Source organism: Myiozetetes cayanensis, unplaced genomic scaffold (genome assembly GCF_022539395.1).
Source record: "Myiozetetes cayanensis isolate MyiCay16 unplaced genomic scaffold, myiCay2020 scf7, whole genome shotgun sequence".
Classification (NCBI taxonomy): domain Eukaryota; kingdom Metazoa; phylum Chordata; class Aves; order Passeriformes; family Tyrannidae; genus Myiozetetes; species Myiozetetes cayanensis.
The window spans coordinates 29,686,208-29,700,125 of record NW_026087964.1 but is presented as its reverse complement, the minus strand read 5'-3'; the positions used below and the strand labels follow the sequence as shown (position 1 = coordinate 29,700,125).

At 39.9% G+C, this 13,918-nt stretch overlaps 1 protein-coding gene across 4 annotated transcripts; it reads right to left on the bottom strand.

Annotated features, from left to right (window-relative positions):
* Positions 1-440: 440 nt before the first annotated feature.
* Positions 441-13,918, bottom strand: CASP3 (caspase 3). Of its 4 annotated transcripts, none has more exons than XM_050338018.1 (8): positions 13,819-13,918; positions 9,509-9,655; positions 8,298-8,390; positions 5,950-6,074; positions 5,317-5,445; positions 3,480-3,655; positions 2,874-2,991; positions 441-1,853 (listed from the first exon to the last, which is right to left on the bottom strand). In XM_050338018.1, the coding sequence occupies exons 3-8, from the start codon at positions 8,369-8,371 to the stop codon at positions 1,627-1,629; spliced, it is 849 nt and encodes a 282-aa protein (XP_050193975.1). In that variant the 5' UTR covers positions 8,372-8,390; positions 9,509-9,655; positions 13,819-13,918; the 3' UTR covers positions 441-1,626. The 4 variants fall into 4 exon arrangements, with proteins under 4 accessions (XP_050193975.1, XP_050193974.1, XP_050193976.1 ...); XM_050338017.1 differs by having other exon boundaries at positions 13,769-13,887; XM_050338019.1 differs by having other exon boundaries at positions 9,601-9,655; positions 13,769-13,887.

The following is a 13,918-nucleotide window of genomic DNA, read 5'->3' as shown; positions in this document are numbered from 1 at the left end:
AACTCAAGGAACATCCTTATCCCCCCTTACTTCGAAGCAGATGAACAGAAGTCCTGTCAGTCATTTACATAATATAACTGTGCAGATGTTGTAATTCACAACCTACATGAACTGAGTTAAAATAGACCAATCCTCTCTCACAAAACATTTCTATAAAAGAGTGAAAAGATTCCTCCTATCCAGCATGCAGTCATTAGGGATGTCTAAATTTGCCTCCTCTGCATCCCTTCTGAACCTGCATTAGCCAGGTCTCAATCACTGCTCTACTCTTATTACCTGGCCATATGGCATAGAATGCTTTAAAGGGGCTTCTTTTCAACTTCAGGTGGTAAGGAGAGAAAAGGTACAGGAAAAAGGAGGAAAAGGGACATAATCAAAGTTACAATTAATTTGCAAAAGCTATCAGATCCTAAACAAATAACATACATAGAAAAGCATGATACAATTTAGGAAACAGTATTTAATTTAAAAAAGAGTACCAAATGCCTCTGGAAGTGAACATCAATTTGCTAACATTTTTTATGCTACACAATTTGAAGAGTTTCAAGTCTGGTTTTGCAAGCACCCTATAGTCATTTAGTATTCTGTCTTCCTCTGATCTTAAAGAGACTGCTACAAGCTGAAACATAAGCAGAAACATTTTACAACTTTGTAGAAGTCTGTTTCACAGCATTCAGAGTCAAGAAATTAACTATTTGTTAACATATTTTAGCTAAAGTTTTGTAAGTAACTCAAATTGATATTAAAGAAGTTAAATTTCTCCAGTGCCACAAATCTAGGCTTTCACACAGATTACATGTGATAAACATGTAGCACAGAGCAAACACACTCTTATTTAAGGCCAGAAAGAGGAAAACAGACTGTTCAGAATGCAGACTTCGTTTTGCATTGATACAGCCCCAAATATGCCCAAACAGCTCCACCCTTTAGGGAGCTGCAGAAAAAGAGATTTTGGAAGACTGGTCCCTTAGGCACTCAGCTTCAAGGTCAGAATACAACATTTATTTTGAAACAGCTACCAGCTTGATGTAATTGCTTTATCTAATATTCCATACATAAAGTTAAAAAATTATCAGGAAAAACTGACTATATTCTAAACATGCTTCCTACTTGTATGTAAAAAAACGAAATGGCTGTTTTCCACAGCTTATGCACAAAATTATAAAAATAGTTTAGGTTAAGTTATAACCTAAACTTCAAGAACTTAAGTTAAGACGAAATGTGTGACAACACTATTATATAACCATAATTAATACACGTATCACATTCTGAATCTTCTTTGTAAGATATGAAACCAAACTATTTACAAGAACTGTTTTTCTCTGCCCCTTCAGCAAAGTGAAATGTAGCACCAAATAGTTCTGATAAACGGTGTGATCTCTCTTCAGGCTCCCCTTCCTAATTTTTTGCGATGCTCAGAGCACTACTTTGAAATCTGCCTGTGCTTCAGTTACTCAAGTTTGCATTTCTAACACAGCCATACTATGAAATACTTCTAATAACGGACATATCTAACTTTGAGATAGTTCGTTGTGCCACACACAGTAGTAAACAGTTATCAAAAGTGGTATCTTGTACTAACACTGCATATAAATTGCAGATAAATACATGAACTGCAAAATTATTTTAGGAAGGGAAATAAAATTCTTTGGTGAGCATAGAGACAATACATGGAATCTGTTTCTTTGCATTAAAATCTTGTCGGGTTGAGCAGGACTCATACTCTGCCACTCTGCGATTTACACGAGTTAGAATCTGCATGAGTTCAAGTTTCCTTGCATGTTCCTTCAGCATTTTACACAGTGACTGAATAAACCAGGAGCCTTCAGCTGAATTCCTCCAGGAGTAATAGCCTGTGGAAGAGAGCAATGTCAAAGTGATCAGATGTAGCAGCCTTTGACACAGGACAGGTTAGCAATTAGGGGAACGACGCATTGTTTCCAATAGCAATCAATGTTGTAAAATAAAAACTCAAAACCACCAACAAACAAAATTTAGATTCTTCAAATTCCAACTCAAAAGATTTTTCTAATCCTCTCATGTTTTATAATCTAAGAAAACTTTAAGTAGGTAGACAATCAAAAGGCAGGAAAACTATCTTCTGCTGCAACAATCTTAGCCATTGATCACTTACTACTTCACAGAGTACATGAACACAAAGGAGGTGACAGTACAGATGGAGCCAAGATGCAGAATGGATTTCAAGGGCTCTGCCCCTACTAATTTTGCTTAAGGATGCTACGTAAATAGAGTTGATAAGCAAACAATACACTTGTGTTTATCCACCTCTGCATATCTGATTGCTTTGCTTTCTCAGAATAATACCTTTTCCTCCTGCTGCAAATTATTTGTACAACCCTGATTAACTCAATTTCCAGCAGATGAACATTTGAGGATTTGATAGGGAGAAAGATGTATGTTCAGGGTTTGGTGGCGGTTTTGTAGGAACTGAGAATAGCAACTACCTCAAAAAGAAATCAAATCAGTGTAGAAAAAGTGACTGAGAGAAGGAAAATCATACTTTCATGAAAGAGTGTATTGGGTCTGTCTGAGCTGGAGTTCGTTTCCTCACAGCAGCCCTCACAGTGCTGTGCTTTGCATTGGTAGCTAGAAAGGTGTTGGTAACACAACACAGTTCTGGCTACCGCTGGACAGCACTGGCACAGCATCAGCACTGTCTCTCCAACCTTCCCCCTGCCCCACCATTAAGCTTAGGGGGGGACAAAATCTTGAGAAAGCACACAACTAGTAGAGCTGACCCAAACTGACCAAAGGGATATTCCATACTAGTGAAGCCACCCACTGACTGGATACAACTACAAATTGTAATTTTTAGCACCAACAGAGGCTCACATATAGACACAGTCTCCCACCTGGAGCTGTAGAATATGCATACAGGAAGTCTGCTTCTACAGGTATTTTTTGACACACTGTTTCTTCTGATCCACTGTCTGTCTCAATACCGGAATCTAATTCGGTCCCTCTACAAGCCTATTTGGTGGAAAGAAGAATGGAAAATAAAATTAAAAATAAAGAAAATAAAGGCAGGGATCATGATCAGAATATTGATTTTTTTCATGTTTTCAAGATGGCAATATCTTGATTAAAAAACTGCAAAAATAAAACCAATTTATGTATCACATTTCCATTAGACTGACTCAGAAGAAAAGTAGCTAGCATTTATTTAAATCAACTACACAGTTTGGATAAGGTAGACATTCATTCAAAATTATATTCAGAAACTCTTTAAAATACTGGCTAAGTTTTTACTTAATCCGCAATCTCATCTATTACAAATACTATCTACCTAATAGGGCACATTGTGCCACTTTTAGACCTGAAAAGAATCTTATTCCAAAAGTAATTCCACTTAAATCAAATTTAGAAAGAATTAACTTTTATGCACTAATAATTAGTGGGAAGCAGTATTTTTTGAAGTATCTGACTGATTTGATGATCACTGTTCAGCTGTACATCACCTGAATGAAAAAGAGCTTGGGTTTTCCTGCTAAACTTCGGCACCTGTCACCTCTGAAAAGGCTTGTTAGTGCTTTCAGTTCAAGAGGGCCATCTGTACCATAGATTAGTCCTTCATCACCATGGCTTAGCAACACGCAAACAAAACTGCTTCTCTTGCTGTGATCTTCTTCAGAAACTTGAGAGAAAAAAAGAGAATTACCTTAACTTCCTGCATTCCCTAAAAATTTGGAACATTTGATCCTTCCTACGTGACTGAAATCTTTAAGAACTAATTCCCATGTTTAGAAATGTCCAACCAGTTTTCACTTCTGAACAAAATAAGTCTGCCTACTTTACTTATGGATGTTGGACACAGAAAACCCCAAATTAAAGGCCTACCCCACAGAACTAGGCCAGGAATACCACGGGGAAAGAGAGTGTTTCGAAGACAAACCTCACTCATTCAGTAATCATCAGTCTTGTGATCTGGGATTGGACCGATGTAAAGTTCTGAGTTTTGGGAAAGGATGGAGAAATCCGACTTCTCTCTCCTTCCGACTGGAGATGCTTCAACTACTTGGATTACGTGGGAACTGACTGTAGCATGAAAACTGCTGCTACTGCAGGGACCTAGGTACTAGCAGTACCCCTCTCCTCTCATTTTTGACTTGTAGCGCAGTCTAGAAAGATTTTTCAAGCCTCTTTAAATAAAACATTAAGACACTTAAGCTTGATATAAAGTGTCTGTAGATTTATACTTTTTTTCCCCTCCATCTAGTGATAGACAAAGAGCATAACATAGATATTCTCCAGTGTCTTTTGTTGCCTGACATCGTGGAAATTGTACTTGAGGGCCAAGATGATTCTTTTGAATTTATGAAAAGATGCAAATGTGGTTTAAAAGAAAGGATCCAAAAGAAACTCTGAGTGGTAACGCAAGAAGATGCAAGGGTTTGTACATGAAAAATGTAACAGCCTGTAAAGCTGAAGTTTTACTGTTTACTGCCAAAAAAAACCACCAAAAAAACCAACCAACCAAACAAAAACCCAAAACCCCCCAAAAAACAAACAAACAAACAAAAAAGAAAAAAACACAAAACAAAACAAAAAAACCCCACAAGACCAGGACTGCTGCAAGCTAACTGGCTGTTGGGAATAATCACTGGATGACTTTTACTGTTGAACTGAGATCTGAAAGAGTCTCGGAAAGCACTAGTAGGCATGAGTCACAATCAGAGCAGAGAACATTCCAACGGTTAACTAGAATAGGCTGTGCTCCAGGGCTACCAATACCTCCAGGCACCATTTAATTTAAGTGTCTAGATGTAGCCAAGTCCAAACAAAGCAGAACTAACACAGTAGTATAAAGCTCTCACTTGGGAGAAGGGTGTTTTGTTTCACAAGTTAGACAAAACTTGAGTTGTTTCTCTAGAAGAGTAACTCATTCCACACACCTGCAGTTCTGGTCCCTCAATCAGAACCCCTCTTGGGCCACACCACTAAGCATGTAGCACAGACCCCCTCTACCCAGTCAAGCAGGTTTCTTTCCAACTCACAGAGCTTCAGTGATCCCAGGGTCAGAATATAAATCAGTCTGCATTTAAGGTTCAGCCTTTTTTCCAGCCTTCTTTAGAAGACGAGATAGGATACGGAGACAACAGTCATGGCACAAAAGATGGAGAGACAGCAAAGATGAATAAACATAGAAACTATGACGTACATGTCATCCTAGCAATAAACCACTGGAAGGTGTGAAATGTCATCTAAAAGAACCATGTAGGAAGAGACGTGAGGGCTCGAGATGTATTTGGAAACAGTGGCTGATTTAACACACACACTGAACACATTATTACTTACCTTTTTTCAATAGTTTAAAAATGTCCTCACATGAAAGATCATTGTTGATCTTTATTTTATATCCCAATTTCATGAAAACCTCTCTGACACTTGCAGCATCTGCATCTGTACCCGAACGGGGTAGCATCCCTATACATAAAAGAAATGTGTTATATTTTTATATGATACAGATGGCATGGTCTGATTGAGCCAAATTCTTTTCTCATTTATACTGTTTCAATCTGAAATACTCTATTATTCCAGATCCATTCTAACAGAAAAACATTGTACTGTTACACATGCACACCATCTCCCACTCTCTGTACTTGTATTGTAGATTTATCTACATCTTATTTTTATATCTACCTATCTATGTAAGGACATAAAAAGAATTTTATTTGCAAAATAGAATTCATGACTTAAAGGTAAGACAGACTTGTACCGCCTATCAATTTGTCTCCTTGTTACTGCTATACCCTAATGTGTTCCCTCTCGGCACATTTGGAAGAATGCACCGAAATGAATCACACCCATTCAGATGACCTAATTTTAAACTGCAATCAAAGTTGGCCTGCATATTTAATTTTGAAGAATAACACATGGCACTAATTTATCTAAATTGCGGAAAAAAAATTAAAAAATTGAAAGTAGTACCAGTATGTCTGTGGAAGTTCTTATTGTTTATTATTATACATTCCCCCATTTCTGGATAATCCATTCTGTAACTGTAGTCTGGCAGAATTCCAGAGTCCATAGACTTGCTAGCAGGTAGGTTCCTTCTGCACAGAAACCAGACAAAATTTAGGTGTTAATTCCTGATCTCTCTATTTTCAAAACAGCAACACCACCACCACCACAATAGGTTATTTTAGCAAACCAAATGAAACTGGTAATGTTTGCTACTTTCTCTCTAGAAGTTCCCTCAGCAAGTTTGCTGATGACACCAAGATGAATGGGTGTGGTTGATACTCTAGACGAAAGGGATGTCAGCTAGACTTGAGAGGTGGGCCTGTGCCAACCTCATGAAGTTCAACAAAGCCAAGTGCAAGGACCTGCACCTGGCTCAGGGCAATCCCAAACATGGATACAGGCTGAATAATGAGTGGATTGAGAGCAGCCCTGAGGAGAACTGGGAGGTACTAGTGAATGAAAAACTGAATGAGCTGTCAATATCCACTTGCAACCCAGAAAGCAAATTGCACCATGGGCTGCATCAAAAGGAGAGTGGACAGCAGGTCCAGGGAGGTGATTCTGCCCCTCTGCTCTGCTCTGGCAAGACTCCACCTGGAGCACTGCATCCAGCTCTGGGGTCTCCAGCATAAGAAGGACATGGACCTGTTGGAGTGAATCCAGAGGAATCCATGATGAAGATGACTGGGGGCTGGAGTACCTCTCCTAGGACAGGCCGAGAGAGGTAGGGTTTTTCAGCCTGGAGAAAAGGCAGCTCTGGGGAGACCTTTCAGTGGCCTTTCAGTACCCAAAGGGGGCCTACAGGAAAGACAGGAGGGGCTTCTGACAAGGATGGGTAATCACAGAACAAAGGAGAATGCCTTTAAACTGAAAGAAAGTAGGGTTAGATTAGATATTAGGAAAAAATCTTTATTGTGAGGGTGGTGAGGCACTGGGATAGGTGCCCCAGAGAAGCTGCACATGCCCTACCTCTGGAAGTGTTCAAAGCCAGGTTGGATGGAGCTTTAAGCAACCAGGTCTAGTGGAAGGTGTCCCTGCCCACGGCAGAAAGGTTGGAACTAGAGGATTTTTAAGGTCACTACCAACTCAAATCAGCCTATGATTCTAAGTTACATCTGTGAAATCAGTTGGTAGATTTAAGTGAAGACTGTACTTGCCCAGAGGTTAAAATGAATGAAGCTGCTTTGTACAGTTAATGCTCCCAAATAAAACTTTTGTTTCGGTTAAAATGTGCACATACACAATGAATTTTAATAAAAAAGTAAAGTGTTATCTCTATTTGTAGTAACCTCCTGAGTAATTTGTAACAAGCTTAAAATTTAGAATCAAGGAAGAACTGTGTTTAAAGTTATAATGCCTCTGCACAGTAGAATATGAAAACTTAGCTTAAGGATGCCAGTTATTATATCAACAAGGAATCAGTTGGGGTTTTTTTACTATCCTCTTTTGAAAGCCATGTACCTGGAGCCAAGGTTAGCTCTGAAAATGCAAATGTGTTCAGAATTCTAACCCAAAGCCATATTATCATTGAATTTTCACAAGTAAACATTCAAAACCTAAAAGATGTAGCAGATATGTGCTCCTTTTCTGCTTAAGCAATAGCCACCAGTAGTAGTCATAATGGCTGCATCTGGATGAAGCTGCACTTTGGGGAGACAGATAACACAGTAGCTAAGGGCTACATCCCAAAACATGGCTGGTATGCAAATATGACTGTAAGTCAATTATCTTACTACATATACAGCATAAAGCCCAGGGCCTCCTGAGCTCTCCTGCTTGGCAGTGGGCTGCACACCAGGATCTCCCCTTCAACAGGGACGCCTCTCAAGATTACTCCTTGAGGCTGAGAGATTCCTTGCTGCAACAGATTCTTGGTAAGTAATTGATAGCAAGCTAAACTAATCTAAAAGTCTAGCTAAATGATTTAAATGATTGGTTGTGCACATACAATCCTTTAGACATAAGCTGTTGACCAAGTCTGGGACTAAGTCTGGATCCAGTCACACCCAGGCTCCCCTCTGATAAGAAGTTTAGAACGCAAGGAGGTCCTTTCTGAACCTCGTGACTCAACAAGAGAGTCTCTCCTTTTCAGTTCCTTGTACATGCATGTGGCCTGCTCTGTCAGACACTGTACATTTTCAAGTCAATACAACTCTAACAGTTGTTTATGACAGCTGTGACAATTATTAAAATTTACCATAATTGAAACTTTTCTTCTTAGCACTATTTCTTCTATGACTCTTGCCTTCTGTTGCAGCACAAGATTCTTCAAGACTTAAATTGAAGACTTAACCCAAAAGTACCTCACTTACCCTTTGAAACCTGGAACAGATTTTGCATCTGTCAGATCTCCCCCCAGATGTGGTCCATCTCTGATGTCTGCCATTGTGCCTTTCAATTATCAGCTTGAAAATGTAAGAAAATAGAAATGTTATGACAGTTCACAGAGTAACTTTAGCCTAGGAGTATTAGCAGACAAAAAAAATAGCATCTCTGAGTAATTCCTACATATTTTATCTTTGAAAGAAGAACATGAAATATTTTTCTAAATTATTGCATTCTAAAAGAACTCTGGGAAAAACAGTCAGACCAAATCATTGAAAAGGCCTACAAAAAGCAGGCTACGAGACAAACAAATTAAAAACAATCTTTAAAATATCGCAATGTTCCTACATGCGCTAGAAATTGAGAACCAAAAATCAAGCAGTACAAGTTATTGGACATGTGCAAAAATTAACATAGAAGATTAGATTTTGGTTCATAGTATTTTGAGAAATGAGTAATTTCTCTGCATTCTGTTTGAAATGAAACATCGTTGCATCCCATTCTAGTTGGTGTATGTGAAGGCAATTGCAAAATAAATTACATAAAACCATAACAATATAACTTCAAATAGTTTATGAAATGAACCTTATTCTATGGGCTGCTATTTACTTTTATCAGAACGCAGGACAATAAATTAAGATGGATACCAAGTCAGAAATCAGTGTAAAAGTATTAAAAAACCTCCCCCACAACTACTCTGTGTGTATTCATGGAACACATTACCAAAAGTTACCTTAAGCTCAAGTTTCGTAAAACAGTTAACCATCATAAATTTCAATCACCAGACAGGACAAAGTGATAAATGCTTAGAAGTGCTTAGACCTCAAGAAACAAACAAGGTATTACAAGGCAAGAATTTAACAAACTTACTTAGCAGATGTATTTAACAAACTACTTAACAAACTACTTCGCAGATATATTTATGGTAAGTAGAAATGCATACATAACCAGACCAAGTAGTAAGGTTTGCTGGTCAGATATGATGAAGATTCTTATTAAAGGCTTAAGTTCTTTGGTGGCAAACTATATTTGCCACCTTCCATCATCATAATATTATTATATTAAGTCTCAACTTCATATCTACAGAACATCAGAAACATCCATTTTCTGTGGCAATCATTATTGATGCATCAGAAGCACTAATCTGGTTATGTATAACCTTCTTTCTTTCCTTGTTTCTTACAAGACATTTACTTACGTTTTTAGTGACTTCAAAAGACCTTCAGGGTTATTCTGAATACTATTTCTTTGTATATTGGAGCACCGATGTAATTAAGAAATCTTGCTCACCAAATTATTCTAGACTTGAGAACTGTATTATGTAATGCAGCAAACAGGAAACTTCCTGAAAACCAAATTGCACAAGTATTAAATGAGCTCAGTATTTTAGAAATAAAATGTATAAAATACATTCTAGAAATTTAGAAATTTACTTTAAAGACAGTATCATGGGGCAGGAACTAAAGCAACAATGACAAACTTGCCTGCTTAGCACCATGATCTGGATTCATTCATCCTAACTGCAAAGTCTAATTCATTAAAACTTCCCTATGAGGAAAAAAGACAAGCACTTCCAAAGGTTACCTATGACCTGGGGCCTGACAGTGATCCAACCCTATGCCTTATAATTGTGCACTGCCAATAAAATCTAATTTATGTGATAACTGGTGTGTCCACCCAGCTCTAACTGAAGAGTAGAGCTTCTGATCCCTGGGAAGCAGAAAGAATGGCTTCCATTGACAAGAACACTGGAGTTCTCCTGCTTCTGCACAGCCCAGTTTCCAGGAGTTTCTCTGCTTTTTTTTCAACCCTCTCCCTACCACAATCATCCTTGGCTTTGGTTTCCAGCTTTCCTGAGGTCTCAGCCTGACACTTTTGAGCAAAATTTTAATTGTAGGAAAACATCCCACCAGACTGACCCACAATTCTGATGCAACTCAATGCTGTTCCTTCTTCTGGAGAAGGAGCTTTTTTGAACTACGTGCAAAAGCACAACCCAAACCCTTCACTGTGAATGGATTAATGGGAGAGACAGGGAAAAGGTTTACTTCCTTCCTCATTTGTTCTTTTGTCTACCAACAGTAATGAACAACTACACCATATAAAAACAGCACATATCATGTACCAACTCTATCATTGAAACCTGCCAGCAGGTGTGCTGACAGCAGTGTAGCCCTATCAGCACAGAAATCAGCTTCTGCTAAAACCCCAGGTGTTTATCCCAGCTGTTTGACACTGCAAAGATCTGCAGTGCCGGCACTGCAAGTACATGAAGCACAGAGTGTAAACCAGTAAATGTGTGCCTGCATGAGCTGTGGTCAGCTCCTCTCCATCATGTGAGCCAACCTGGGCTACCAAGAGCTACTTGGAGAAAAATTCACCCAAAGTATAGGGCAAGCTAACAACTCCGGCCAATAGATCAGATCTTGCAGTAACTAGGTAGGGTAAGTGGATCACTAGGCTGTCTTGAGTTCACATCAGATGTGCTCCAACCAAACTGCTGCATCCCTTTAGGCCCTGGTTTTAGTAAGCTGGTTTAGTAATGGTGAGATTAGCACTGGTGAACAGCAGCAGACTTAAGAAAGCAAACCGGAGACCTAACTGGCTGCAAGTACTGAGTGCTTCTACAGCATAAATGTTAAAGCATGCTGCAAACACTAAGAGAGATCTGCAACATTTAAGTGCTCTTAAATTATGACTAAAACTGCTGTAATTGATCCAATGCCAAAGAAACAATGAAACTGGAAAAATTAGCTAGCAAAACCTACAATTACAATAAACTATAGTACTTTGCTTCTGAAAAATGTAAAACACATTTTGTAATACCAATCATAAAAACATTTCTTACTGAAGCCTCTGCAAGCCTAGCTTGCAGCCTACAGTTTCAACTGTTTAATGAAGTGTTAGAGCTCACTGCATTCTACTTCATCACAATTGGAGCTTGTCTAAGAGACTTTACAGAAGTTAGAGAGATTGTCTAGAAAGGTTGGTTATAACTCGTTAGGAATTGAAATTCGCATGCTTTATCTTCATAATAGAATCTGTTACTCACCTTTAATATCCATCAATTTCTGATCACCTTAAGGCACCAAGTCATCTGCACTCGTTTAAACAACAAAAGACATCCACAAGGAGGTGTCTTTTGTTGCTAGGCAGTCAAATGCACATTTTAACCAGTAGCATGTTTTCTGCTCTAAAGCACCGGTCAGGGTAACAGCAGTGCTCTCTAGAGGATGATGCTGATTCTAACAGACTAAGAATTGCCTCATCTTGGTTTAGGTAATGCAATGATGCCATCCTCTTTCAAGCAGAATGCACATTTCCCTATGGAGGATGATCTCATCCTATTAGGGATGGCAGGGGTCCGGGAAGGGGTGAGGGGAGTAGGAATCACGACAGTACATAAGAATTTAATGAAAAAATGTTATTGTTATCCTTGACATTATTTTCTCTTATGCAATATGAATTTTCAACTGTAAGGAAATGTAAAAAACAAGTAGCTGAAAAGAGCAACAGCATTTTTGTAATCCAGCAGAATATAGTCTGTAGGTTTTAGGAAGTTTATTTTCCAATACTTCATCTTAAAAAAATATTTTAAAAATCCTATGACACAGATACAATGATTATAAAGATGATGCTATGATGATCTTTACAGCTACTAAGTAGTAAAAAACAAAGTGGTTCAAATGGGTCCAAAGCTATGCTTAGAAAGCTAACAAAAAATGACCTATGTCTCTCTGTATAGCAATAAAAGAAAAAATATTTTTTCCTTCTATAAATGTAGTTGTTACAATGCTTTTCTTTTGATAGAAAAATTATATATAAAACAATTTTTTACTCCCTTCCAGCCTGGATTTACTTACTCTTCCTGGACTTAATGAAAATAAATTCACATCCTCATGTATCACCACTGCCATACAAAACATCAGGTTTCTTTTTAAGTGATATTTATTTGAAATGAGAACCAACAAGTCAAATGAATGATACAGTGATAAAATAATACCAAAGCTTCTCAGATAGGGAAGGAAGCAAATAACTGAATTGCAGACCAGGAGAGACAAGACAACACATGTTCAGTATATATCTGCTGCTACAAAGCAATGATTGTAGCAGTATTAAAATACATCTCCAAAACAGTCATCAGTATTTAAAACATGTCCTTAATGATTACAAAAGGGCACTTTTCCACCTCACATGACTGCAAGAGAAAATGTCAAGCATTCAAAGAAGATATTTTATGTACATAAACATATATATGACATATTGCAATAATTTGCATGCAGACAAGCAAATTGAAATGTTTCCATTCTACAATGTATAATGCTAACCAATAATTATCTGATTAATAACATAAGAAAAATATAGAAGCTGTCTACATGAAAAACCAAAAAGCATTTGCAATATACCATTATATTTTCCATGTGACACTATCCCCCCTACTAAATACTGCTACCATCGATGGAAGCATGACAATTCTGTGACCACCCTTCCCATTACTTTGGTCTGGATATGGAGTTGGAAAGCCCTGACACTGGGCCAGCACCCTGATCAAAGCAAACAGACTTTTACTTAGTCAGCACTAAGCTGCAAAATTAGCAAGAGCTGAAATTATTCCGAGTGTAGATGGGACCCTTGCATATTAATTCACCAATACCAATTAATCACATCACCAACGCAATAGGCAATAGCCTTATCGGGCTCCTTAACATTAAGGGCACGATGTGTTAGTCCGAAACCTACCATCTGACAGGCGGGTAACTGAAGGCGAGAACTATGAGTCAGAGGGTAAAAGACTACATCAGAAAAGGTTAGTCATTGTCTGTCAGGGTCTCAAACTAACTTCCTCCAGCACTGGCAGGGTCGGTACACACGAGGTTTAACCCGCTTTGTTTTGGCAGATCCAGATGCAGGCTCTGACCCTGTTTCCGGTTAGTTAACGGTCTACCGAGGGGGACACCAGAGAGCAGCTTAGAGCTAAAGCGCTTTTTTTCCCCTCTCTTCTTTTTCTCCTGTTTAGTTTGTTTGTTTGTTTGTTCGTTTGGGCAGCTTCTCCACATAAACAGGCTGAAAGGGACCAAACTGCCTACCTCAAGCCTCTGAAAAACTCACAGCCGAGGTGCCGCGCCCTCCCCCGGGCAGGGTGAAGCGGCGGGGCCGGGAGAGCACCGCGGCCGCTCTGCCGCCTGGCCGGGCGGGACGGACCCCCGCCCGCAGCGCCGCCCGCCCCGCCGGGCCCTCCGTGCCGGGAGCCCCGCGGGGCGGCGAGGCGGCGCTGGGAGCCAGGCCCGCCCCCGGCTACACGCCCCTGCCCTTCTGCCCCTCACAGCCGACCTCCGCCGGGGGGATGCGGGCGGCCACGCGGGGCTGGAGAGCCACAGCCCGCTCTACCCCACCCCCCCGCCGCTTTGTTTGGCCCCGGCACCGCCGCGCCCCCATCCCTGCCGCCGCCAGCACCCACCGCCTCTGCCGCCCGCCCGCCAGCTCGCTCACTCGGCGCTGTGCTCCGACCTGCCTTCCCCTGCGCTCGGCTGGGCTGCGCTGGACACGGCTCGCTGCCGACGGAGCCCCGCGGCCGTAGGCCCGCCCGGCCCGGCGCTGGCTCCTCCCC

What these genes read in the sequence shown, in the direction of transcription:
- CASP3 (XM_050338018.1), bottom strand. Translation starts at nt 8,371, where the DNA reads ATGGCAGACATCAGAGATGGACCACATCTGGGGGGAGATCTGACAGAT. An exon ending in GAACTTCCACAGACATACTG is followed by an intron (nt 5,446 to 5,949) that starts GTACTACTTTCA and finishes TTTTATGTATAG; the next exon opens with GGATGCTACCCCGTTCGGGT. An exon ending in TGCATATTCTACAGCTCCAG is followed by an intron (nt 1,854 to 2,873) that starts GTGGGAGACTGT and finishes TCTCTTCCACAG; the next exon opens with GCTATTACTCCTGGAGGAAT.